The sequence below is a fragment of the Vanessa tameamea genome, chromosome 26, assembly GCF_037043105.1.
Source record: "Vanessa tameamea isolate UH-Manoa-2023 chromosome 26, ilVanTame1 primary haplotype, whole genome shotgun sequence".
In the NCBI taxonomy this organism is placed as follows: Eukaryota; Metazoa; Arthropoda; class Insecta; order Lepidoptera; family Nymphalidae; genus Vanessa; species Vanessa tameamea.
This window is the reverse complement of record NC_087334.1, coordinates 5,318,449-5,345,196: the sequence shown is the minus strand read 5'-3', so window position 1 is coordinate 5,345,196 and position 26,748 is coordinate 5,318,449. Positions and strand designations below refer to the sequence as shown.

Genomic DNA, 26,748 nt, shown 5'->3' with positions numbered 1-26,748 from the left:
AATTTAATATTATGTATTCTTTTTAACGTCATTGTTATTTTACATAGTTTGTATTTACAAACTATGTATGATATCGTAATAAAGTGTTTTTTCATTAAAATGTTTATAAGTTTTTAATTAATGAATGGTTTTTATTGTGACAAAATGATGTTACAAAAAATTATCAGCTGTTATCTATAAAAACATCCGTGAATTTTTTTATAAGTAGCTACGTATTTAAAAAAAACCGATAAATTTAATAATAGAATTTAAAATTCTTAAGATTATGGAAGAGACAGAATATGCATATAATATAAATATTTTTGGGTTTCAGTTGAGTTGGATTTCCGAAATAAAACCGGTCGATAATAATGGAAACATATTCCTAACCCACGCCTTTTAGTTCTGTACAGAGTCGGTCCATCTCCCGAACGCAGTTGATCACTGGCGGTTATCAAGCGCGCGCGTTCGATAATTCAAAAATGGAATCCGGGAAAGCCGAATTCCATTCCGAAAGGCGCGAAAAAAAGTATTCGAAAAAGAACATTTTAAATTTTTGACAGCATTTGATTTATTAAAAAAGATAGAAATGATTTTTTCAAAATTTTCTAATATTGTAAGAAATTTTATTTTAGAATCGTTAATAATGCGGACTGAAAAATTAGTGAAAGTTTGTGTTTTATAAATTATTGGTTTTCTTTGTTTTGTGGCAGAGGGTGGGTAATGTATGCTTATTGATGGATATTTAAATTAAAAAAAAAAAAAACTAAGTTTGTTAATATCAAAAATTCAATATAATTTTTACTTTTAATTGCATGCAAATTATTAAAAATTGTGACAACTCGCTTTAATCTCTTTTTTGATAAATTAAATTAATTTTATAATTTCAAAGGACTTAACAATATACTATTTATTACAATACTACCAACACAAAAAAGCTATAATAATATTCTTTCTTTGTTATCATTTGAGATATAGTCAGAATATATAAAAAAAACTTAAGATCTTTTCTCTGAAGAAGGGTTCAATCCAAAAAAAAACCTAACAATATGATGAGCACTATTTTTTGAATCCTTTTATATTCAATATAAAAGAGCCTTAACTATATTTATTAAACCTTATCGAAAGTGAATTAAATAAAAAAAAACTTAACATTGCAAAGGCTCCAACAGTTATTGTTAATGAAGATAAAAAGACATATTTTCTATCATTCATATTTTGACATTGTAATGTTATCGTAAATGTTGTAATGTAATTATAATGCTACAAATACACATATATTATTAGAAAGCCTATCTATTAAAACTATAAACAAATAATATACGTTTTTTTTGAAAGATTAATATTTTGTACTTTTGTATTTTTTTTAAGTATTTACAAATTGACGTTTACCATGAAATTTTAAAGCGACTTCAAACGTATCTCTGAGATATGTTTGAAACGGTTAAGTAGTGATGGAAGTTATTATCGATACAAAATTAAATATTTTTACGTACGTAAGTACAAAAGTATTTTGTATGTGTATTTAAATTTAAAAGATGTAAGCAATCACGAATTACTTATTCGCGCCATTGCCAAATTCGTCGTGTAATTAATTTGTGTTAACTTACTTTTATAATCTATCCCATTTGCTATAAATGTTGCGTTACTACAATTAAAAGTACCATTTATCTGTATAGACTGTACTTTCCAATTTTCAAATTTAAACTGTGTAATAAAACATAACATAACATAAACAGCCTGTAAATTTCCCACTGCTGGGCTAAGGCCTCCTCTCCCTTTGAGGAGAAGGTATGGAGCATATTCCACCACGCTGCTCCAATGCGGGTTGGTGGAATACATATGTGGCAGAATTTCGTTGAAATTAGACACATGCAGGTTTCCCCACGATGTTTTCCTTCACCGCCGAGCACGAGATGAATTATAAACACAAATTAAGCACATGAAAATTCAGTGGTGCCTGTCTGGGTTTGAACCCGAAATCATCGGTTAAGATGCACGCGTTCTAACCACTGGGCCATCTCGGCTCTTTTTTCTATTGTAAAGTGAATAAAAAAAAATACATTTGAAAGTTGAGTTCAACTTTGCGTTTTACATAAATAGCTAATAATAAACGTTATTTCTATAAAATAATAGTATATTACTTTTAATATTTGCAAAATATTTTAAACCGACGAGATTCGTATTTTTGAAAAATTAATTTAAATGTTTATCTTTCTTTCCACGTGTATACACTCCATACCGCTTTGAAATAGCATGGTGGAGCGTACTCCAAACACTTGTTCAGCAGTGGGACGTTAACAGGGTTTTACTTTATTTTTCTTTTCCTTTCGACCGTTTTCAATATCGATTTCAATATCGATTATTACAAGAAACTCCCCGTGATCATTTTTCGCAAACCGTAATTATTTTGTAATGTAAGTAATTAACTTGAAGCAGTGTTACTAATTAAAATGAAACTATTATCTTAATTAATACTAACATATTTAAAAAAAATTAAAGTCTGGACAAGTTACAAAGAAGATTTATACGGCCGAATATTGAAACGTCACTAAAATATTTAAGTCCAACTCAACTATTTGAGAAGCCGTTAATTCATATCGCATACGTCATTAGAATCACTCAAATTTGAGAGTGACTCAAAATAAGTAGCCTTTAGTTTAGTATTTGGCTCATTCAAATCAAATCAAATAAAAATATTATTTATTTAAATGTATTTAAGTAAGCTCATAAAAGCACTTTTGAATCGCCATGCTACTGTGTTGAATGTTCTTAATTTGTGTTTATAATTCATCTCGAGCTCAGCGCTGAAGGAAGACATCGTGAGAAAACTTCCCTCAATATTACTAGTACGCGACATACTATACTTTAACTTTTTTATAATCTGACTTAAGTCAAATCCGTGCTTCGGTGAAGATTCTTCACGTACTATCATCCCAGTTACGATGTGGCTTTTCGTTTTTACGTATAGTTCCTCTAACTGCTTCGTATTTCTACTGACTAGCTTATGGAAGGGGATAAAAAATCCGAGTTGGAGTAAAAAAGTTATATGGTTGTTCTGTAGATAAATTATTAGTAGCAACCTGTAATTTCAAAATTCCAGTGTATACACTCCGCGTACCTTAAAAGTAAAAGCGTTGGTCCTACACTCTTTAAGCTGACGGTTGACGGATAAGCGGACGAGAAATAGTCCATCTGATTGTAAGTGGTGCCCACGGCCCTATGTCATTAGCATTGTAGGGAATACTAACCATTCCTTAGATAGCCAATGCGCCACCAACCTTGGGATTTAAGATACGTCCCTTGTGCTTTATCAAAATAATAAAAAGATACACCAAAACCAAGGACCGCACGTGCTTAGTGATTTGAAAGTTTAATTGAATTTAATTGGTGCTCCTACTTAATATTTGTTGACACAATTGATTTTTAGAGTTTCCGCAAAATTTTATATCAACGTACTTCATTTGAACTCATAGACAATTGTAGGCCTTTATATATTATAGCAATTTATAGGCCGTTATATAATAAAGCCGTTATTCAATGTATATCGAACATTATTATAATTAAATAAAAAATATAAATTCATGAAAATCAAAGAGGGATAATTCTACGCACTTAGACTTCCCAGCCACATATCATACGTTCTAACGCTAAACAGCAATAATAAGTGTTCTGTGCTGGTTTGAAGGGTGAAGGCCAGTGTAACTACAGGTACAAGGGACATAACATCTTAGCTCCCAAGGTTGCTGGCACATTGATAATATGAGAAGTCGTTAATGTTTCTTACAGTGCAAATTTCATGGGCAGGGGTGACCGCTTACCATCAGGTGGTCCATTGTATTAATTGAATATTCCTTGAGCATTTTATTTTATACTAGCTGTGCCCGCGACTTCGCGCGCTTTTGAATTTAAGTTAATTGGTCATTGCAGCGTGACTTAATTTTAATTATAATTCTAAAATAAAAGTAGCCTAAGTTACTCCTTATTACATCAGCTATCTGCCAGTGAAAGTCCCGTCAAAATCGGTCCAGTCGTCCCAGAGAATAGCCCGAAAAACAGACAGACAAAAATTGAAAAAAAAATGTTATTTTAGTATAATATGTACCGTGTATACATATGCATTTAGTAAAAATCGGTTATTTTAATATTACAAACAGATACTCCAATTTTATTACATGTATAGTTTACTTGTAAAATATTTTATCAGCAAAGATAAAAGTTGATTCTGATTGAACGAATTTTAGAAACGCCTGAGGAGGAATGCGATGACGTATTCAATTGGCATAAAATCCTGGTATTGTTATATCAATAACATGCATAATCAAAGTAAAAATAGGCATTATTATTGTGTACGAGTCAAAAAATAATCAACCACTTTTAGACTTCTTATCTTACGAACGGATATGTAGAATCGTTTTAATAATTTATATATATATATATATATTTATTTATATGTTGTTAAAAACAACGTATATACTCGGCTGAATATATTAGCATCATATATCTAGTATTACTTTTTTTTAAATATCTTTGAATATTGCAAAAACTTTTTTGGGCAATTGCAATATGAAAATCGCAATTGTTATTTACATAAAACTCTTTGAGCAAGTCTATTACACATAGTCTATTACAATAAATATAATAATAATAGTTTGTCTTGTAATACGTAAAGCCCGATGAGTCCATGAGTCCTGTGTTTGACCTTTTTCAATTGGATTGGTTCGGAATAGGACTATAGGTAGAGTAAAGACTGATGATAATGATGACAAAAACGAAGGTTACCTCATTAATAAACAGATTTAAAAAAGGCTTTTAGGTTTGGGGTATACTTCCCATTTAGTCTCAATTATATTTAAAGATTATATTATAAATATCATCCCTGAGGTTGAAAGAAGTTCGAGTGCAAATAGTATGGCCTCGAATTTTATTTATAAGAATTTTGTTCTTATTTTCTGACTTTGTTTTAGAACCAAGATGGCTCAGCGGTTAGAACGCGTAAATCTTAACGATGGTTGCAAGAACAAACCACTTTTAGCTCCACTGTCTTTTCATGTGCTTTGTGTTTATAAATCATGCTACAACTTTATAAAACATGCATGAGCTCGACGAGCTGAACGAAAACATCGTGAGGAAACCTGCCACATATGGATCCTTCATAAGCCGCATTGAAACGTCGTGGTATATCAGCATTAAATATATGTATTCCTCAAGAGGTAAGGAGGCCTTAGACATTTACGGGCTGTTCCTTTTCTTTAAATTTTTCTTTTAATTTCCCTTTCAATCGTAATCTATACGAACGATATTTTGTAAATGTTTTCTTCATTTACTTGAATTGTTTTCTGGTGACAGATAGAGCTGGCTTGATTTCCGTCTAAAGAATCAGAGCTGCGATTCAACGTGAAATGTTGCTTTCTTGCCAACATTCCACTCGGTCATGATATTTATCGTAATTATTTTGATATTTTGATTTGTTTCTTGAATAATATCTATGATTAAAGAATGTTTAATTACTGTTAGAGCCCTTGAAATACATGTAAATTGACTTTCCGGCTAGATCCTATAAAAGACTTTGGTACTTTTTTTTTATCACAAATTCACTGACAAACCTCGCGGATTTCATGTTTAGTAATCGTAATACTTCAAGTTATTTGTGACATTTTATTAAAAAATTAGATAATGTCATAAATAAGATTAGCAAACATTTCTGCGTTTGGATGTTTCAATCACGCTAGAATTATTGGGCAACAGTGCGATTCTGTAGGAAATCACTTCGTATCTCACGAGATACGAGAGACTACTTCATTTTGATACGTAAATCCTATCTCATATTAAATTTTTGTAATTATAATAGACAGGTTCTCATATTATTTGGACATTTCACGCTCGCTTTCTGCGGTTAGTTTTTTCTACCAGAATACTACAGCAGTGCTATTTTGTATGAACTAACATCGTACTTCACTCGTGAAATCTTGAAAGTTGATTTATGATACGTGTATCCTTTAAATGTTATAATTATTGGAGTCAATTTCGCATATAAGTTTTTGATATATCATGACCATATTCCGCGGTAACTTGCGAGTTTGCTCTTACCGAATATATTATAATATAATATTCGGAAGATAATTTCGTGAATTTTCAGTTATTAAAAAAGAGAAGCCCTAAGAACCAAACAGTGAATAGTAAAACAAACGAAGGTCATAATATATAACTGACAAACAACAAGATAAATTGCTTTTCATTAATATTTATGACTTTGACGTTTTCTAATACAATGACACATTTACATATGAACATATATGTACACACACATATACACTAATATAATATAAGTCATGATAAGTTAAGTTTATTTGAACTTTTTCCAGCACACTACACCAGTGCCGGAACAGATTCCGTCACGACATTATTCAGCGCCGATATATTAAAAAATATATGAAATTATTCTTCGCACATCCGAATCATATTTTCTAAAAGCATATTCGTAAAATAACCTTCTAAAAGTTAAAAAGGAAATATATACGCAATAAAGTTTTAAGTGATGTGAAAATTTGTCCCTAAACGGTAAAAAAAAAACTTATATCAATTACGTCATTTTGTATATTTCATATTTATTTATGCAAACTTACAACTACAACTATACTTAAAACTCTTCTAATACTAGAACACATACATACATGATTTAATAAATTTCCTTTTTAAATCATATGAGGCTATAAAAAAAAAAACCTTTGTACTGATTTTCGGGCAATTTTTTCGTGTAATTCCGCGTTAAGACGCGATATAGTAATGCACACATTTAAAACATCTGATTGTGTGAAAAATGTAGGTTATTTCGAGAAACAAGTGAGCAATTTATAACGATATACATTCGGACAAGGACGTTTCTCTGAACGAAATAGCGCGTGTCACTACCGCATGGCGACGAATTATATGATTGTATTTTTAATTAAATAGATCACTTTAAACTCTACAATGTGAGTACATTATCATTATGTAAAAATCTATACCAATATGAAAAAAAAAATCTTTATTACGATAAACGAAAGTAAGAGGAAGTTTTTAGTAGATAAACGATCAAACCCCCCCCCCCCTTTATGATAAAATCCGCTTTAAAATGCGTCAATGTCTATGGCTTTAGTAGTTTTCTGTATTAGGATTTTTTATTCGTATTAGTATTTTTATACAATTTGATGAGTAGTGGTCGGCATCGTCCATAGAACTTTCATAAGCATTGTGAGAAATTTAAGCCATTCCTTCAACGTCAAAGTTCAACAAACATGGGATATTAGTCGTTACGTCAGTTTTTTTTACTAACTTACAAACCGACTTCAAAAAAGGAGCAGGATCTCAATTCGACTGTATTTTTTTACCATTCAAACTAATAATCTTACTCAAGTATGTGAGGCGTATCAGGTGCACTCATAACGTCCAACGGGACGGCAATTTCACAAGAATGGGGGGAGTTCAGGAGCAGAAAATCAGTATATCACCGCTTTAAACCGGAACATAGTTTTACTAAGTATTGCTTTTTGACGGTAGGAAATTTTATGAGTACACCCTGTTAAAGAGCTTACTTAGATAGGCTTACACAAACATTCTAGTAACTTTGATATGAGGATGGAAAACCCTCGGCTCCTGTATGAACGAGCCTTTACTACACATGCTGATTTTTTTTATAACTTAAATATTATAATCATATTTAAAAATAGAACATCATTAGGGTCTTTTCGATATTCTCACATGGTTCAAGCTGCTATTTTAATTTATAATTAATTTTCAAATGGTTATTTTTACTACCAGAAGCTGTTACAGTGCATGACTGACGTACATATAAATGTCTTCAGGAATTGGACATTGTTTACTAATTGGACAAGATTAAGGTATATTAAGATGGCACACGGACGAAACAGCTAATTTCTATATCCTTCCTTGAAGTTCAAGCTTGCTTCATATCAAATTTCATCAAATTCTGCTCAATGGTTTAGCCGTAAACCACAGACAAGTAGACAGAGTTACTTTCACATATATAATATTAGTATAGATTTTATACTCAGGAAAAAATCCATGGAATATACTTATCCAAGACTAGCTACTCGTCCCGGCTACACATGGGTACAATACAATTTTTATCCGGGTAGGAAATTCGAAATTCTCAGCATTTCCCTACTATAATATGCATGTATAAATATAATATATATAAAATTTCCTATTTAATCACTTTGTTTATTGGTGAAAACCGCATCAAAATCCGTTGCATACTTTAAAAGTTCCAAGTTTAAAGACGGTGGGAAGTGACTTTGTTTTATGGTATGTACAGAAGATTTTCTGACAATCGTTTATCTAACGAAATGCAGTGTAGTGTGGCAGAGCACGCTCTACTTCTTAAAAGGACAGACATAGTTAAAAGTAACATAGGACATTTGAGATCGATTATCCTATTCGTAATTACGTTTTTCTAGAGAGTTTTCGTTTTGATTGACATAAACCTCATCTAATAAATTATTAATAAAATCTTTTATGTACCACTTCGCCCTAATTTTTTATGATTAATCTAATTTTCCGGTTGCCTAATAATGACAATGAAAGTTTACGAGCGTCGGATTGATAAAACGTATTCTCTTTTTATTGTTAAAATTTTCAAGATAGAATCTTGTATGTATTTTCTAATATATATATATATATATATATGATATTTTTGATTTGATTTTTAACTTTAAAATAGTTTGTAAATTTAAAATTGATAAAACATATTAAACATATCTATGCACGCTCGTTCTCATGTTACAGCAAAGAAATGAAAGAATCTGTCAAAGTTTTTGAAGTAAAGAAACGTTAAAAGGAATTTTATTCTATGTATAATCAAAAATCATTCGAGCAACAAGATAGTCCTTTACTTAGCAAAATAATAATATTAATAAAATTCTGTGTAATCAAAATGAAGTCCTGATAGAAATTCAGTCTTCGCAATCTGAAATTGTAACTAAATGATCACGAGATATTATACTGTACAAGTGTGTGCGTAAACATATATATGTACACTGTCTCTTTTCTCACACTTCCATATTTCAATGGCAATCTGACATCGTCATCCCCGTCTTATTCTACAAGGACACTTTTATATTCTCCTTTTTAAATACTAATAAATTCGTTTCTTTATTAAAGATAATACTTATAAAAAACGTTATCAGTACTTAAAGGCACAATATGTTAATGTTTAAGCCAGACGCGCGTCATGATGTCACCGGATTACTCAGAGTAACAATAATTTTGCCCAATCCACGCAACTACACCTAGGTCATGTACTCGTACATCCGTAAATATTACGGTCAAGTCGAATAAAATATTAAAAATAAGAAATACATTGGAATTTAGGTAAATATTTAAATCTATATGAGACCAATTTTAATGTATACCCATACATACTAGAAGAAGTAAAAGCTAGCAGAGAGAACGCTAAAGAAACTGGAAGACACACACCCATTGTGATACTTATTGGTGATCCATCTAAAGTGAACATGTCCTAGTTCTGTCAACAATGTTTATGGTGTAGAAACGATTATGTTGGCTTCTTCGGAACCATATAAATAAATAACCATATAAATAATAAACTTCAATACTCTGTATTGCTTTTTTCCGAATTAGAGGATGAGTGAGCTGGCGTAATTACATGCACAAATAATATGACATCTTAGACATCACGGTTGGTGGCAGATTGGTGTTGGAAGGAATTATGAGAAGGATTATTGAAATCATTGAATGTTGTGAAAATTCTTGCAAAAAGAACAGATTCTGTTTCCTCTTAAGACTCTCTTAAAACACAAGATAATATTAGAAAATATATATTCTTATAAAATAATACGTCTTACAAAGCTAACATTAGTTTGGTAAGAGTTAGCCATAAACTAAATTCTGTACAATGCTTTCTCTAATTTAAGGATCGACATATTTGATGAATGTTAATAAAACAAATGAAGCATTGATAAACTAACGGAAAGTTTTCAAAACCTAGATCATCTTCCATTTTAAAATATAACAGACAAGACTTGTTTCGAACAGCTTCGAGAGTGATTAAGGAAATAAACATATTCAAACTTAATCCTAAACAGTCGACGATGGATTTGTAAACATTATGTCAAAACAAAATAAATATCTGTTGGTACGCGTGATCACGTTTAAATAGTTTGCAAAAATTACGCCATTACTTCGAAGTGGGTGGCTCTGGCCTTCTGCATTGGATGAACGAACTCGTTATTTTTAAACATCTTTTAACACCTGCCCAGTTCGCGAACTTTTGGATTGGAACTTGATCAGATATAAGATTGTATTAGTTGAGAATCCAGGAAACAAACGTTCCGAACATCTTCCGTAACTATTAAAAATATTGGGTATATTGCTGAAAATTTATACTAGTTTTTCGATTAGATCATTTTATATTTCTTATTTATTTTAATGATTGTCAAGCAAATGGCAAACCTTATGGTAAGTGGTCACTACTACTCATACACATTGGCACTGTAAGAAATATTAACCATTCCTCACATCCCCAATACGCCACCAACCTAGAGGACAAAGGTATTATGTCCATTGTAACTGTAGTGTTGTTTTGGAAATTATAGTAAGAGTTTATATAAAAATCTCCTGTCTCGATAACAGGGATCGAAATGTCGACATTATTTTTATATTTGAATGATTTTTAAGAATTACATGAATATATTCTTAGTAATATCATTTTTTTTCTATAAGTGGAATTTTTAAAGTCAATGTTTTCTTTTGTTTCAGGTCGATTAAGCTGTCCAGGATTGCCACGGATGTCACCATTTACGCACAAAACAAAATATTTTATTTAATTATATTTTAACCAATAAAGCACGATATATTGTATAAAATATGTTAAAAAATATATAAGACCTTATTGGGGGTAGTTTAATTGTTTTATAGCATTGCAAAATGTATGAAAGGTGATGAAAAACAGAACATGGTTATAGTATTTAGAGTGGCGGCTCTAATCACTATAACTTTACGAATTTCTGCTAAAGTCTGGATGGTGTTTGCAATGTTATTAAATAAGGAAACTACTTCTGTATACACGATTGAGGTCAAACTACTCATCAATTTAAGAAAAGATAGAATTATAAGGAATTCGTGATAACGTAAACGTTTAAGATCTTAAATATTAGTAAAATCAACTGGGCAATATCGAATTTGACTATAATTTACCCATTTTTATTCATTGTACTGATAAATCTAAGACAGGTCTATCTTCATACTTCTTAATTTGACTTTTTAAAATTACAGATACAAGGCGTCACAACCACTTCAAGGGTCTCAAAGTGATCAACTTTCGGTTCACCAACAAAGTACTTCAGAACGAAGTCGACGAAGCAATCTTGAACCTTCACGTTCAGGAATTAGAACCTAGACATAATATTACCATAACTGATGATCATTTTACTATAAATCTTCAAGTAAATAGAGTAACTCGTAATAGTCAAGGGAATAAAGCGTCTGTACCATACACGGAGAGTTCGATCAAGTTGTCGAGGAAGGATTTGAAGATTGGGAAGTGGGTGAAGGTCAACGTGACGAATATGGTTGCGGAATTCTTTAGGTTGCCGAGGGAGAATCTAGCGATAGTAGTGAGAGTACAAGACTCGAAGAATAGGATAAGCTTGGTTGTGCCGCATCCGAGCTCAGAATCAAATAATGCGTTGGTGAGTGAACACTTTTTTATAAAATTTATTTCAGCTGTGCAAATGCCGAGATGGCCCCGTGGTTAGAACGCGTGCATCTTAACCGATGATTTCGGGTTCAAACCCAGGCAGACACCACTGAATTTTCATGTGCTTAATTTGTTTATAATTCATCTCGTGCTCGGCGGTGAAGGAAGACATCGTGAGGAAACCTGCATGTGTCTAATTTTAACTAAATTCTGCCACATGTGTATTCAACCAACCCGCATTGGAGCAGCGTGGTGGAATATTCTCCTTACCTTCTCCTCAACGGGAGAGGAGGCCTTAGCCCAGCAGTGGGAAATTTACAGGCTGATTATGTGCAAATAATGTATTTTACCGCCTAATAGCAATATTTTGTATTGCTCGTTTCTGCCACGGCTACTGAATGTCTTGCTGGTTCTTCTCTGTACAATCTAAGCTGTCTGTCTGAACCGGTGATAGCTTCTCGTTTAATACAATTCTGTAAAATGACGATTTCAAAGTTCTCGTAAAAGCCTTTCTTGGGAGTGAGTCAGCGTATTTACAATCACAAAATATCTTTTTTGTCATGGTGACAGCGAATTATCGGCTACAGGAATAGTGAATATGTAGAGTTGTACAATTTAGAAATATATTCTTCAGATTTCGGGAAAGACTAGCATTTGTAGTTATCCGATTTAGCACTTATGAATCTTTGCCAACCAAAGATTGCGCGTTCAAACCCTATTGAATTTGCTTCATATGTGTTTATAACCCATTATTGCAAGGCGTAGTAGGATAACCTCGCAGGGAAACCTGTATGTGTCAAATGAACAGTTTACGTTTCTCCTACGATCCGTATTTGATAAAATCATCTCGAAATCTACAACAAAGGAACAATAGTCCTCGGCCCAGCTATGGGATGATTAGAGATTGTTACTTTACTTTTATGTATAAATATTAATTACGTCTTATTATGTAAACGACTAACATTGTTGTTCAAGGGTAAATAGTTTAAATTAAAATGAATTGATATATAATGAGTTTTATAATCATGAATCATTACATTGTTCTCAATAAATTTCAATTTTAACATACAAGATAATGGCAATAAAAAAGTCATAAATTAAGTTTTTGAAGCTCGAATAATTTTTTCATATCTGGCTCTTTATATCGAATTGACCCATTAGCAGGTCAATATCTGGGTCAATCGACGGGATCTGAAGACGATTGTATTTATGTACTGTCAAGGAGAAAAGCCTAATGAAATATAGTGTACGGAGTACAGTCGCGTATACATCACTTTTTTTCATACATAATTATTATACTTTAAATGGATATCTTTGATTCCTTGACATAAAATCGCTCTTGACATATTAAGCCGTTAGTAACAGATATCGTTAAACAGTTGTGTTAGTGATGTTATAATTTGTATTTAATTACTTTTTATTAATTATTTTAATGTCTATCTTTAACCAAGCATTCTTATCTACTAAATATTTCCTGGATAGAGCATTGTTGAAAACAATGAGAGCAGATTTCGTCACTCAGACATGTTTTCTATTAAATTTCTGAGGAGTCAGGATGAATTAAATTCTATAACTAGATAGATGAAGGCAGTCTCTTGCACTGCAAGGAGTAGAAATAACTTTTTACATCGATAAAAATGTTTTCGAAGATTTACTAGGTAGGTAGGATACTGTAGGACTCTGTTATTTATATACTATAGTAAGAATTTATGTCACAATTTTTAGAAAAAAAGTTACGCTATCTATTGATAAGCTCAATTCAATAAGTTTTATTTTCCTAAATGAATTTCTTAGTGAAGCGTTAGGGCCCATGTTATATGTTGCGCGAGTAGCCCTCCTCTGCAAAACTAAAACCGTCTTGATATTGGCCGCATTACATTGAAGTAAAATTTTGTATAAGGTAAGTCGAATTTACATCCAAAACGTCACCACCGCAGACTTTTTTTCCGTCAGTAGCTGCAGTATTGAATCAAATTAACTTATTAAAATGATCGACTATTGTAGTTTATCATGTAATATTATATCTTTATAAACGTAATGTTATATTGTTATAAAGATATATTAAGGAATTCTGTTTTATCAATACTTATTAAGGGCAATTTATAGGTACAGTAATTTTATATATTTATAAATTATGTTTTATAAATTAAACAAAGTTACCTTTTTTTATTATTTTACAATTAACACTGTTAACGTTCTCTTGCTTACTAACTAATAGAAATAAGTCGTTTTTGTTAACGAGGAGGAGAAATAGACCTCGAATAGATCCCAAAGGGACCCCACATTTACCGAAGCCCCATCTCTCTCCATTTATATGAACCCTTTTGTAGCCTGCAAATCAGTGTTTAGTGTACATAATCTATGGTGCAAAATCCTACAGCAATAAATATTGTGACCAAACATTTTACATTATATTAATATCGAGCCTATCGATATTGTGTGAAAGACGATATGGTTAGAAAGAATGTTACTTGTGAGATGACGTCCGACAGAGAAGTATGCTAGAAGAAGACATGCTGCGCCGACCCCAAGTAAAATTGGGATAAGGGCAGGAGGATGATGATTAATTTCGAGCCCCTTGTAAATCCAAATTGTTGATTTCTTAACAACTCATAAAATGCGTTCCATGCTTATAATCTGAGATCTAACATCCTTTGTCATTGTAATTAAACAAGCTCTCTCACTTTTCAAACCGGTATAGAGCAATACACAGTCATGATGATCAAATTAGCGGTAAAATAATCTACACTAAACTAATGAAAGCGAAAGTACTCCGTCTGTCCGTTACTTTTTCACTGGTTAGTTTGTCTGGCTAAACCTACTAAGCAAGCTCGAACCCCAAGGAAGGACATAGGCTACTGTTGCTATACCTAAAAACGACGGAACCCACCTAACACGCGGACGAAATCTAGTAATTAATAAAAGTTAACCCAAAGAGATCTGCGTCTAACCCTAATGTATTAAAATTATTGAAAGAAAGTTTTGAGGAATATTTTAGTTGACTACGCGTAAAATGATCAAGGAAGTAGTAACAGAAAACGTATGACGTAAATGTGATTTGATTATACGAAGACTATAATTTTTAAACGCAAAAAAAAATGCGATAACCTAATTTAAAATTATTGCTAATTGCACTTAATTTTACGATAAAAACTTTTAATTGTCATTATTTCAATCTGTTTAAATAAGCATTTAAATTGGCTTTCAAATAATTAATTTGTTGCGAATTTTGCACATCTTACATTGACGGCGAAAATAAATTCTTATAAATTTATTATAAGATATTTTGATACAGGGGACTCTTGAAATATTTATTTATATTAGATATTTCTCGTGTATTCTAAGGATAATACATATCCCTAAATATATAAAAAAAATATAATTTTTTTAAACAATTATATTAATTTCGTGATAGTGTTTTGTGCAAGTCCATCTGGGTAGGTGCTACCCACTCATTAGATATTCTATCGCCAAGCAGCAGTATAATCTATAATCTGATCCAAAAGATTCGTTAAGATGTAAATTTAAATAATGACTATCGGCTTTCAATTTGTTTTTGATATTGTTATTATGTTCGCAAAACACAAATGATTTTTCCAGAAATTGTGACGTACATACTATTAATACTAGGACCAAGCATAAACTTGTTACTTCGAGTACGCGATTACGCAGGGTTAGTAACTCTTTAGTGGGGCAATGTATACGTTTTTAAAACAGGATCCCAGAAAACGTTCAAAAACATTCAATTGTAAAATTTAAAATAATCGTTAAAGAGCGTTTGTGTTGTGTTGAATTATTGAAAGCTGTAATTGTATAAAAAAATACGTTAAAAAAACCACTTCTATTTTGAATAGATATTTTTGACTTTGAGTTTAAGTATTCAGGATTACTGTGTTCCGGTTTGAAGGGTGCGTGAGCCAGTATAACTACAGGCACAAGGGACATAACATCTTAGTTCCCAAGGTTGGTAGCGCATTGGTAATGTAAGGAATGGTTGATATTTCTTACAGTGCTATGATCTATGGGCGTCGGTGACCACTTACCATCAGGTGGCCCATTTCCTCGTCCTATACCATATACCACAAAAAATAATAATTGAAAGAGCATTATTTCCTTATAGACGGTTGCAGTTTACATGAAATGTTACTTATTGAAAACGTTTTTGTTGCAGATGCCATATATAGAAGTAAGCCTAAGAGACAATTCGCACAAGAGAACCCGGAGAATGATCGGGATGGACTGCACTGAAAACTCCAAAGAGGCTCGGTGTTGCAGGTACCCGCTCTCAGTCAACTTCGAAGAGTTCGGCTGGGACTGGATTATCGCCCCCAAGCAGTACGATGCCAACTACTGCAGCGGCGAATGCCCTTACAGTTTTCTGCAGAAATATCCCCATACTCATTTAGTCCATTTGGCCGCTCCCCAAGGCAGCGGTGGCCCGTGCTGCGCCCCAAGAAGAATGAGCAGTATTTCTATGCTGTACTTCGACCACGATTTGAACATCATCTACGGAACTATTCCTGGCATGGTCGTCGAGAGCTGTGGCTGCTCATAGCGACCGCGTCATCAACGATAGGTACCTTGGACATTCGAAGTTCTTTTGGTTGTTTCTTCTTTCGTATAATTATTTGGGGCTTTAAGTGTAGTGTTCGTTTCTATTGTGATACATTCGGTTGAAGACTGCGAACCCTTGTGCTGTGTGCCGTGAGTGTGACTATGTACATTTACTACTGTAGTAACATCTAGCGTAAATTTCATTTCATCTTTCAGATTTTTAGATTCATACAATTTTGAATTTTATTCGTATTACGTAAAGTTGTTTTAAAATAAACTCGAATCGATCAACCATTATAATCTACTTATATATTTTTTTTATTTATGTATTTGTGTAGTTGATTAATTATTTATACTGTCTTTGTATACCTATATTTAAGGGTACATTAAAAAAAAAATAAGTATATTTTTTACGTTTTTATGTCCTTTAATTTTGTTTATTTCCTTAAAAAAAAATACGTCAGGTATTTTCGATTCAATTTACTTTTCTTTTAAAATGGCATTTATTTTCGAAATTAGATCTTAATTCAAATTTAGTTAGTAAGAGACCTTTTCAATTGTAAGTAGCAAAAATGTAACGCGGGCACAATATTTGTTTTAATTTGAATGCAGTATGTAATATAATTACATTAAACTTATCATCGTTCGAGCGTTGAACTAAGGAGCAACAATAGGATATGGTAATGAGAACCATACAGAGATTCCTTAGCAATCATCAAAGGAATTGCATAAAGGCTTATGAACCAACACAATCAGCATTGTTTTACATTTTTTTAAATATTTTTTTTTGTGCCTGTGATTTAAAATTTCGTATCTTTTTAATCTGTCGCCTTGTTAGTTAGGTGAATGTAAACGAAGTGCTCGCCAATGACATTTCATCCTTAGACAGAATATAATTTAAAAAATAAAAAATTTATTAAATGTAAAAGCAAAGAGTTTTACTTTACTTTTAAAAATACTTACCAACAATTAAATTTAATCTGTTTTTACGTTGCTAATTATAAAAGTATTACAATTAAAAAATGATACATATTCATAAAACATCGTTGCAAGTGTAAAAAGTTTTATGCGTATATTGTCTGTACAGATTTATCATTGGTAGCATTTTTTTTTACGAAAACTATCAAATTCTAATTTTAAGTAGATAGTCTATGTAATTTGATGTATTTCTAAATGTAACGTATTTTGTGAAAATTTCTCTCGACATTGTTTGGATCTCGATCAAAATTATATTTTTTATAAAAAAGTGGTTTTTACTAGGTTTAGCGGGTGGTGCTTAAATGTATGTTTTTTTTTTATTTTCCAGTACCTACCCATTGAAATGTTTAAGCGTATTATGTTGAAGGAATGAGAGATTTTTTTTTTTAATTTCGTTCGTAAGTTTTAGAAAAAAAGGTTGGATTTAGAATTTTTCAAAATTGGATCTCATTTTGAGGCAACCGTTTAACTAAATGCCTTGTAATAGATCTCCTGTCGCTTTTGAGGTTTTTGAACTGCGTTTATGTAATGTTTCTTTACAAACATTTTAGCATTAAGTTACCGTTCCGTATATCCGTAAACATGATAAATATTGTCAAAATTTAACTAACAAACTCTTGTCATAATTGATCTATGAAATAAATTTTCAATTCATTTACAAATAGTTTTGTTATGATTTATTACGTCCTTTTATTTATTTACTAGTATCCGTCGCTTGTAGGTGAGGGGGGCGAGAGGTGGTTAGGTATCCTATATTAAAATTTGTGATGACTCGTTGAGTAGTAACAACGTGAAATTGTAACAAACAAATGAACGAAACAAATTATGAATGTATGCGATTTCGAGTTGTCATAGTTTGCCTTGAAGTTGCATTTTGAACGAAAGGGGCAAAAATAAAATTCTTATAATATTTAGGTACAAACTATTTGTATTTTACCTTATAGGCAAATGACAACAAGCGTACTAATAAAGATGTATTAACTTGGGTTAGCTAAAAGCTGGTTAGAATATGTTCTGGACATAGTTTTTGTGTGTGCACCAAAATGCTTATGGTGGATACCTAGATTTGACATGGACCTACATTCAAGGTGGAAAGTAAGGTGAATAGTTAATCAGAATTCGAAATAATAGGTAATTATCGCTTTTTTAATTCTCAACATCCAAAATGAAGAAAGAAAATTTTACATTCTTGAATATGATTAAAAGTATTTTAAGGTAACAAGAAAGTCATCAAAATAATTTCTACGCAAATATTATAAAAATCCTTTAGATAAAAAATATGACAAAAATATTAAGTATACGATGTGACATGTTGTTTTATTATCTGTGCTTTAAAGGAATAAAAAAAAACATTGTTTCCTTAAATACTGTCATTTACAACAGAAGGTAATCAAATTTGAATTTGGAATCAATTTTAAATTTATTTATGAAACAAAAATTAAATTAACAATGTGTCATGTTGGGTTTGTAACTTATGTTTTGTTATCTGTGCCGAATGAGGAATAATAAAAAACATCGTTCCGTTGGCGGTCGTTCTCTCAGAACAGCCACTCTTTATTTATATAAACTTTAAATTATTTACACATTCTGTTTTTCCTACTTTACATTAATATACTCAACGTTATTTAAATACAATCAAAACAAAAATATATAACAGAAATAGACAAAGATTCATGTACAATTACATTTACGAGAGTGGGAGTTGGACTAGTATACCCAATTAGAAAAAATAAATGTCCCCACGTATTTTTTATCATATTTCTTCTAAAAGTATTTCATAAATGTTGGCGAAGATAAGATATATAAATAATTGTGTTACAAGAAATAAGCCAACGATTTATTAAATACTTCAGTCTAAATATATTGCTTAATCGATCCAAAATATACAAGAAATGAACGCTTCTTTTTTTTCCCTATTATTGTACCTGTATCAATTCTAAAAACAATTCCTTATTTTATAGTTGATATAAAATAAGTTCATGGCATTAAAACGGAACGTTTCAACGGAAACGGAAACATTACGATTACTTTAAGTATTACACACTAGGCTAATTTTCTGAATGTGCACAACATCGAGTAGCGTCAGTCTATAAAAGGTTGGATGGATTTTGGAGTTCCATTTAAAAGAGGTAATGATGCAGCACGATGTCTCCGAGAAAAAGCTATAAAAAACCAGCACAAGGTATGGCAGTGTTATATATTTGTCGAATGCGTAAAAAAAAAAACTTAACCTTACAAATGAAACATCACAGATTTTTAAACCTAATAATTAAAAAATGCGATATTGAAAGAATGCCATGATCTCAACCGAATCTCCGATAGAAATAGTAAGGTCACACAGGAAGTTATACAAATCTATTTCTAAACGCTAAGTATATACAAAATCGCTACGTACAGCGACACAAACGAAACGTGGTCGTAACACTGAAACTTGAGCCGTTATATTTAAAAAGGATCACAGTGGAAAAAGTGATAAACTTACGTTTTAATCTAACCGTCTATAAATATCATATATGTTATGTAAAGTCCACGTTATGGCAAGTTTCTACATGAACGCTATCACTTGATTGTGACACTAAAATTTCTATGCCTACATTCTTAGAAAAATTCATTCGCTATATCTGTACAATATCTGCAAGTCTTAAAAGTCATCGAAATCACTATCACTCGAAAATAAACGACACCGGCCGGATCCAAACATCGGATATTTAGAAACTGGGCTGTGAAACAGTTCTTGGGTTGCCAGCTTGGGGCTGGTACACGTCGTAAGAATTGTGGGGCTCCAAGTGACACACCACGTTGTTCTCTCCGTTGAGAACAGCTGCCAACGCCCTCATATTGTTCTCCTGGGGCTGGTGATATGGATGCATCAGTCTGCCGCTCTCATATGCGTGCCTCGGGTCATACGCCCTTTCCAAAGTGTCCCATTTTCCGTATTTTCCATAATGCTCTTGCTCGTGGTGATGCCTATCTCCTGGACTATAGGAGATTAGAGGTCGATGATCCCCAAAAAATTTAGAGCTGGTCGATCCGTGGTGACCAGGGTTCTGCCTGCAATTATCTGGTCCTGAATTATCGTCAGACATATCAGACATAAGCGTTTCATTTCGTTCAATTTCTTCGTAAACAGGATCGTCCTGGATCACTCGAAACTCTTCGGATCCTCGTCTATATATCCTTCCTTGCTGGGAAGCTATCTCCGAATACGTGTGATTCACGTTCTGGCTCCCGTGATGGTGATGGTGTTTGCGTCGATTCTCATCCTTGTAGTGCTTACGAAAGATCATTTCCTGGCTTCCAGGGGACTGCTGGGACATGAAGACGTGAGGATTTCTAAAATCGTGATTGTAGCTTCTTGTAGTCTGATAGCCCTGTGAGTGATGTAAAGGACTTTCCTCGTCCTTTATCACGTGTCTTGGAGAACCAGGGGCTAGTTGACCGTCGCATTCAGGATAAGGACTGTGAATATGACTCTGCTGAGCTATTTGACGCGAGAGTGTGTCGTGGTGAGGTAGGGTCGACGCGTTCACCGAATGATGTTTAGAAGAAGTGTTCTGTGAATTAAAAATAAAAATGAGAAATTATAATAAATTTCGTCAAGTTTAAGTACAAAACTGTTATTGAAAATATCAAGAACGATAGAAGCAACATCTAGTCAAACATGAAAATAGTCAAAAGACAGCTCAAATTTTTAACCGAAAACGATCGATTTTTGTTTTGCTACTCGGATACTCTGCTCCGATATTTATAGCGTGTATATTTACATTTTGCATGATATGGAACTATTACATAATTTGCTCGAAGTATATTGTTTACAAACAAAAAATATAATGTAATGTTGGTATATAATGACAAGAAAAATGATATTTTTCACTAATCTATAGATCCAGAAGTTATGTCAAATCGACTTATAGAATTTTAACACATGGTTAAGTCATTTTCAATAACCAAGTACTAAACATAAAGATTATTTTCTTGATTATCTATTGATTCGAAAATATGATAGATTTCTAATGAATAAGGTATGACAAACAATACAACTAGATATCGATACGCGTTGTGTCGAATACCTAATCGATAGACATGACGGATGCACAGATAATGTAGTTTTATGAGAGTAAAATTAGAAGGAGGTGGGATGGGCTACTGAGTTTGTGCGTGTCAAGGTGAATCATGCAATGCACGCTATGTTAGGTTCCATGCAGTTAATTTACACTTAAGTAAGATCTCTTTAATCCAAACCATCACCTGAAAGGTTTCAATAAATAAATACACAATTTAATTATTAATAATATCATAATACATAAATTGTTCATATAAATGGAATATAATTATTTCTATAGCTTGCTATATTAATTAATTTATTCTGCAATCGGTACATCACTAGAAAAGAACAGATGATAATATGTACTAATATTACAAGACCATGTTTTTTAAGACATAATTATATCATCTTGAATATCGACATCATTACAACTGCAAATATCGTCAATAACAACTTCATTTGACAGTGTTCGAGAATACTCTGAGATCTTACCAAAGCGATGAAACTAATCGAAAATCACTCTAGTAGTGTCGCCCTCCCCTCACCTTCCACACATTGCCCGTATTCGCCATGAGCGTCCACTCGTTCGCGCCAATCGAAGTCGCCATTTTGTTCGAGTAACAAGATGGCGACCGCGACCGAACGTTCTGGTAATCGTTCGGCACTTCGATATTGTTTCTGTAGCTATGCATCGAGGCGATGCTGTGCGAGTGAGACGAGCTATGAGGGATGTTTTGAGGCGTTGGCGCGCGAGGGTTCCTTACGTCTTCGTTGGGTACGTATATCGGAGCGGTCGGACGCAGGTTCCAGCGAGACGCCTCGGGTTGTAAGTTGTAACTCTGTCGTATAGTCGGAAAGATTGCATAAAGATTTATCTACATACATTTACACATAATACATAATAATACATTTTAAATAATATATTATAAATATTTAAGACCACGTGGAAAAATTACGGAAGATGCTGAAAGAGAAGACGCTTATCTAATAGTAGATACGACAGATAATCAACTCTATAGATAGCGTAGTTCAAGGTCATACGCATTGCGTCATCTAGAGATAGGATTTTTGAGTCTAAATTTATTATTCATTTGAATGGATTAAGTATTTTAATATATTACAAGCGATATTAAAATACTTGAATACCATTTAGCGGATGCATTACTACATTTCTCTAAAACCACCACACCACTAATTGTTAATCGTGATAGAAGTTTGTTAGTATAGTCATCTGAAAGCATTAGTTGCGGTTAAGAATTTTCTATATAATAAAATAAAACATTTCGACTTACCGTAGATATCAATGTCAAGCGAATTCATTTATCGAAATTCTATCTTTGATTCGGACATAAATAAATTGTTAGTGACACAGAAAAAAAAAAACACAAAATATAAAACGTTAAACAAAAACGACAAAAATTGAGCTGTCTTTAATTTTAGTCACAATTGAAAGCCAGGGTGGTGTTTTTGGTGGTTTATTTTAAAAAAAGTAATTTATTGAATAATCCTATCTCTATATACGGAATACGTACGAACCTTGTTGGACATTTTGTCGGTATCCTTGCGGGTATCTGCCGCTGCCGGCGTTCAATGGGTTCCGTAGGTGCGACATGGGAGCTGGAGGTTCTCTTTCGGGGATGTTGTGAGAGAAATTAGTTCCAGTCGCATTGAGAGTGGGACCAAAATTGGTAGAAGGTCCGAAGTTTTGGTTATCCTGAGAATTCCTACGGTTTCTATGGGAGTGATAACTGTGAGCTGCGGCAGCGGCGGCAAGGGACGCGACAGAGGCGTTGTTGATCACATTGTTATTGTTGTGATTGTTGTTATTGACGACAACATTGAGATTGTTGATAACGACGTTGCTTGTCGTCGACGCTGACATGGACGTGCTCGCTGAGTTCTGTTGCAACAATATTATAATATAACTTTATATTTTTTTTATATCCCATAACATAAATAAAGCGTTTGAAGGTTAAATCTTTCACCGCATTAATCATACAATGGTATATTATAACAAGCTCATGTGTGTCTGTATCCAATTATTTGTGTGAAATTTGTACTAATTGTGTCTATTAAATGACATCAAATAACAGCTAAGTACATTAGATTTTAGATAATTAACTATTATTTTTACAGTGTATTTGTACCTTATTTTTCTTGTGAATACACCTTTATACCATATTCCCTTATTGTCATGACATACTTACCGTAACAGCGAACCGTCTTTATGATAGAAGCGACAATTGCTTACAAGTAGAATATTCGTATATTATTATTGGGTTGTTTAACCTGACTGTACCAATCGTGCAACTTACCATAATTCGGATGTTTTTTGATCACCTTCTAAGCTTTATAATATGGATGGATACAGAACGTAAAGAGGATCACTAATAATTGACACCCTCCGTCCATTACGGTCCGACTAGACGTCTACCAGTATTTACTTAACCAATATCCTCCACCCGTAGTGCGTGCAGACACTCACCGTGACGTCACGCGGGTCGATGACGTCGTCGCCGTCGGGCGGCCCCTGGTGGTAGCGGCGGCTCTTGACGGAGCCCTGGCGCGTGTCCACGTGGTTGGAGGAGGGCGGCGCGGCGGCCAGCGACAGGCAGCACGACAGCCACGGGTGGCGCCGGCACAGGCGGGCCATCTCCTTCTGGAACTGTAGGGGGAGGTCACGTTTATTGCTAGCATTGCTAATTTGTAACAGAACCAAATAATACGATTTATCTAATATTAAAATTAAACGAAACGGAAATATTTTACTTGATAAATTTTAATTCACAAATAAGTCCTTTATGTCAAGCAGTTTCTAAGAAGTTTCTTACATTACTAACGCTTGCCCATATATAGGCGTTATTTATTGAGTAAAAGCCAATTTAAACAAGCCAGTACTTAATAACTATATGAACATATTATTATCTCGAATGAAAACAACACCATACATTTTCAATTTCATGAATTAAAACTTTAAAATATTACTTTAGATAGTTTTAAATGAACTTACGATTTCATTTTGCAAACAATGGAAGATGAATATGAAGAGTCCTTGCAGTGAGTTCAATATGGTGAACGCGTAGGCCACGCCCACTGTCTGTTCGTTCAAATACAACAGTCCAAACGTCCACGTCAGTCCGAGAAGAATGGCCAGTACTATTGAACTGTTAAGCCATACTCTGAAAACAAGATTAAAAAACATATGAAGGCGTGTTTATGAATGGAGCGTCTTGTTACTGGCACTGGCACATCTTGTCTATGGTAGCGAGACGGCCATTTTGATTTGGAAGAAATGAGAACGTCACCAGCGCGCCATGATAGCGGTCTAGTATTCAGTTATTAAAATATTTATAAAATATATTTATTAATAATGTTTACTAGAAGATTGTAATTCTTTGTTGTGGAAAAAGTTTAATTTAAACTTAACTGTTTTATTTATTGCACATATTTGTACAATAATTATCATGAATTTTGTTGAAGGCCAGGGTTACAAAGCAAAACAAGTCTTAGTTGATTTATCTGAGACGTTCAGTGTAATGTTAGGAAATTAATTATTATATTTATATCTCACCTTATTTTATATAATTTGTTGTTTTCCTTCGTCTTCACGGATACCGTTGAGTGACGACACATCATGTAGATCACCATACTCAAAAACACCCAATTGAACTGAAATAAAAAATTGTCCGTGAAAACGAATACCGTCGTACGTATTATAGAATATTATACTTTTATTATTGAAAACGAATCACTCGGAGACGACGCCCCGTCCCGAGCGCGAGATGTGTATATGTAACTCACGGCCAGCACGACGCCGGCGGGCACGACGAAGGTGAGCACGAAGAGGCGCTCGGTGGTGAGCCAGCAGTGCTGCGGCGTGCCGTAGCCGGCCGGGAAGCAGGCGGCCGACACGAGCACGACGAGCGCGGGCGCGGCGTAGGCGGCGCCGCAGTACCAGCGCGCGCGCGGCCGCTCCGGCTCGAACACCTCCTGCAGCATCGCGTACAGCTGGAAGCCTGCGGGGGGGTGTTGGTTATTCCTTTTTTGGTCATTTATTCTCTAAGTAAGGACCGAAAGTGAGTAGGTAATCTCTATGATTCCTGTTATTGAGAAATATACCTTCTAGAAACATCCACGCGAAGGCGGCCAAGAAGAAGTAGTGTAGCAGTCCAGCGACGACCCCACACAGTATTTGGTTTTGCGTTTTATCGATACCCGCCATGAATACTATTTCTGCGATTAGCAAGCAGACGCACAGGTTCTTGTGAATTAGCACGCGATCCGACTGAAAAATAATTAAAAATCATTAATTAATTAATTGAATTTTGTCTATTCCTGCTGACAAATTGACACTTAACAGTAAGTAACGCCAGCACTACAAATTTAATTCCCGCCTTTGATAAAAAGCTATGAAAATGTTTGTCTTAATATTGTTTTAAGTAGGCATTGACTAGACTGTATAGACCAGAGCCGGATTTAAAGGTCAAAAAACCCCGGGGGCCACAAAGGAGTGGAGGCCCTGAAGTCCCAAATTAGAGTTTGTATCGGTAACTTTTAAAACAATAATCAGTAATATTATTATAAGTTAACTATATCCTAACATATATTATACTAATTACATTAAAATTGTTAACTCATTGGAATTATGTGAATCCCACTCTTGTGGAGGCCCGAAGCCAGTTGCCCTCCCCTAAATATGTGATCCTGATGGAGACTATATGTTCATCTAAGAAATTAAATGTTTACCTTCATATTCCTGAAACACTGGAACACGAGTATAGCTGCCAATAGCGCAACAGCTGATATCGCGCAACCAATGAACGTCAGCAAACGTAATGCCATCTCGTGAGTTGCGCCAATAGAAACGCCGTGGACGTCCATGAGTATGGCGAAGTTAGTAAGATGTGAGCACGCGCAACCAGTGTGACTTGCGTTTGACCATTCTACTTGGCAGCCTTCGGAAGACCAGCCGCTGAAATTATAGCATGTTTTTAGCGAATAGTTTTCATGTTTTTCACAAGTATTACCAGTATAACCAGTATAAAATTACAACTTCTAATATGTATAAAGTATAGTATAAAAATCAAATATATTTTAGTGTTAATAATATGAACTCACTGTAACGTATAGTCCCAGAACACGCAAGACGGATTGGTGACATTTTCGGTTTTCAAATGTTTCATAGTTAGACGCACCATTTGCGATAATTGTATATGTCTACCATTCCCCAGACTTGCTGATATGACCTGTGAGGGAAAAGGGCATGTGATTATCCAAAATCCTAAGTGGTTTAATGTGTAGCACAGTAACAGCCTGTAAATTTCCCACTGCTGGGCTAAAGGCTCTTGTCTGTTGAGGAGAAGGTTTGGGGCTTATTTTATCACGATACCCCATTGCGGGTTGGTGGATAATGTGCCTGTTTTTGATAATTTATCTAGATAGACTTACACGCACACTAGTAAAGTAGTATGAC

The 26,748-nt window shown here is 33.6% G+C and overlaps 2 protein-coding genes across 5 annotated transcripts in view; one reads left to right on the top strand and one right to left on the bottom strand.

The window, feature by feature from the left end:
• Positions 1 to 411: 411 nt before the first annotated feature.
• LOC113393745 (growth/differentiation factor 8-like) lies at positions 412 to 17,892 on the top strand. 2 transcript variants are annotated; one of them, XM_064219080.1, is made up of 3 exons: positions 412 to 695; positions 11,275 to 11,690; positions 15,870 to 17,892. In XM_064219080.1, the coding sequence occupies exons 2-3, from the start codon at positions 11,568 to 11,570 to the stop codon at positions 16,251 to 16,253; spliced, it is 507 nt and encodes a 168-aa protein (XP_064075150.1). In that variant the 5' UTR covers positions 412 to 695; positions 11,275 to 11,567; the 3' UTR covers positions 16,254 to 17,892. The 2 variants fall into 2 exon arrangements, with proteins under 2 accessions (XP_064075150.1, XP_026486573.2); XM_026630788.2 differs by lacking the exon at positions 412 to 695 and having other exon boundaries at positions 10,845 to 11,690.
• An 856-nt stretch (positions 17,893 to 18,748) lies between these two features.
• Positions 18,749 to 26,748, bottom strand: part of LOC113393825 (latrophilin Cirl) — a 280,266-nt gene continuing 272,266 nt past the window's right edge. The window contains exons 16-24 of one of the 3 annotated variants that reach the window (XM_026630904.2): positions 26,394 to 26,521; positions 26,022 to 26,247; positions 25,395 to 25,560; positions 25,077 to 25,291; positions 24,847 to 24,944; positions 24,286 to 24,454; positions 23,761 to 23,940; positions 21,821 to 22,114; positions 18,749 to 20,784 (exon numbers count right to left, since the gene is read on the bottom strand). In XM_026630904.2, coding sequence (XP_026486689.2) covers positions 19,939 to 20,784; positions 21,821 to 22,114; positions 23,761 to 23,940; positions 24,286 to 24,454; positions 24,847 to 24,944; positions 25,077 to 25,291; positions 25,395 to 25,560; positions 26,022 to 26,247; positions 26,394 to 26,521 — 2,322 coding nt within the window. In that variant the 3' untranslated portion in view covers positions 18,749 to 19,938. Of the gene's footprint in view, positions 20,785 to 21,820; positions 22,115 to 22,811; positions 23,176 to 23,760; positions 23,941 to 24,285; positions 24,455 to 24,846; positions 24,945 to 25,076; positions 25,292 to 25,394; positions 25,561 to 26,021; positions 26,248 to 26,393; positions 26,522 to 26,748 lie in introns of all 3 variants that reach the window. The other 2 variants (XM_026630920.2, XM_026630912.2) reach the window with 2 other exon arrangements.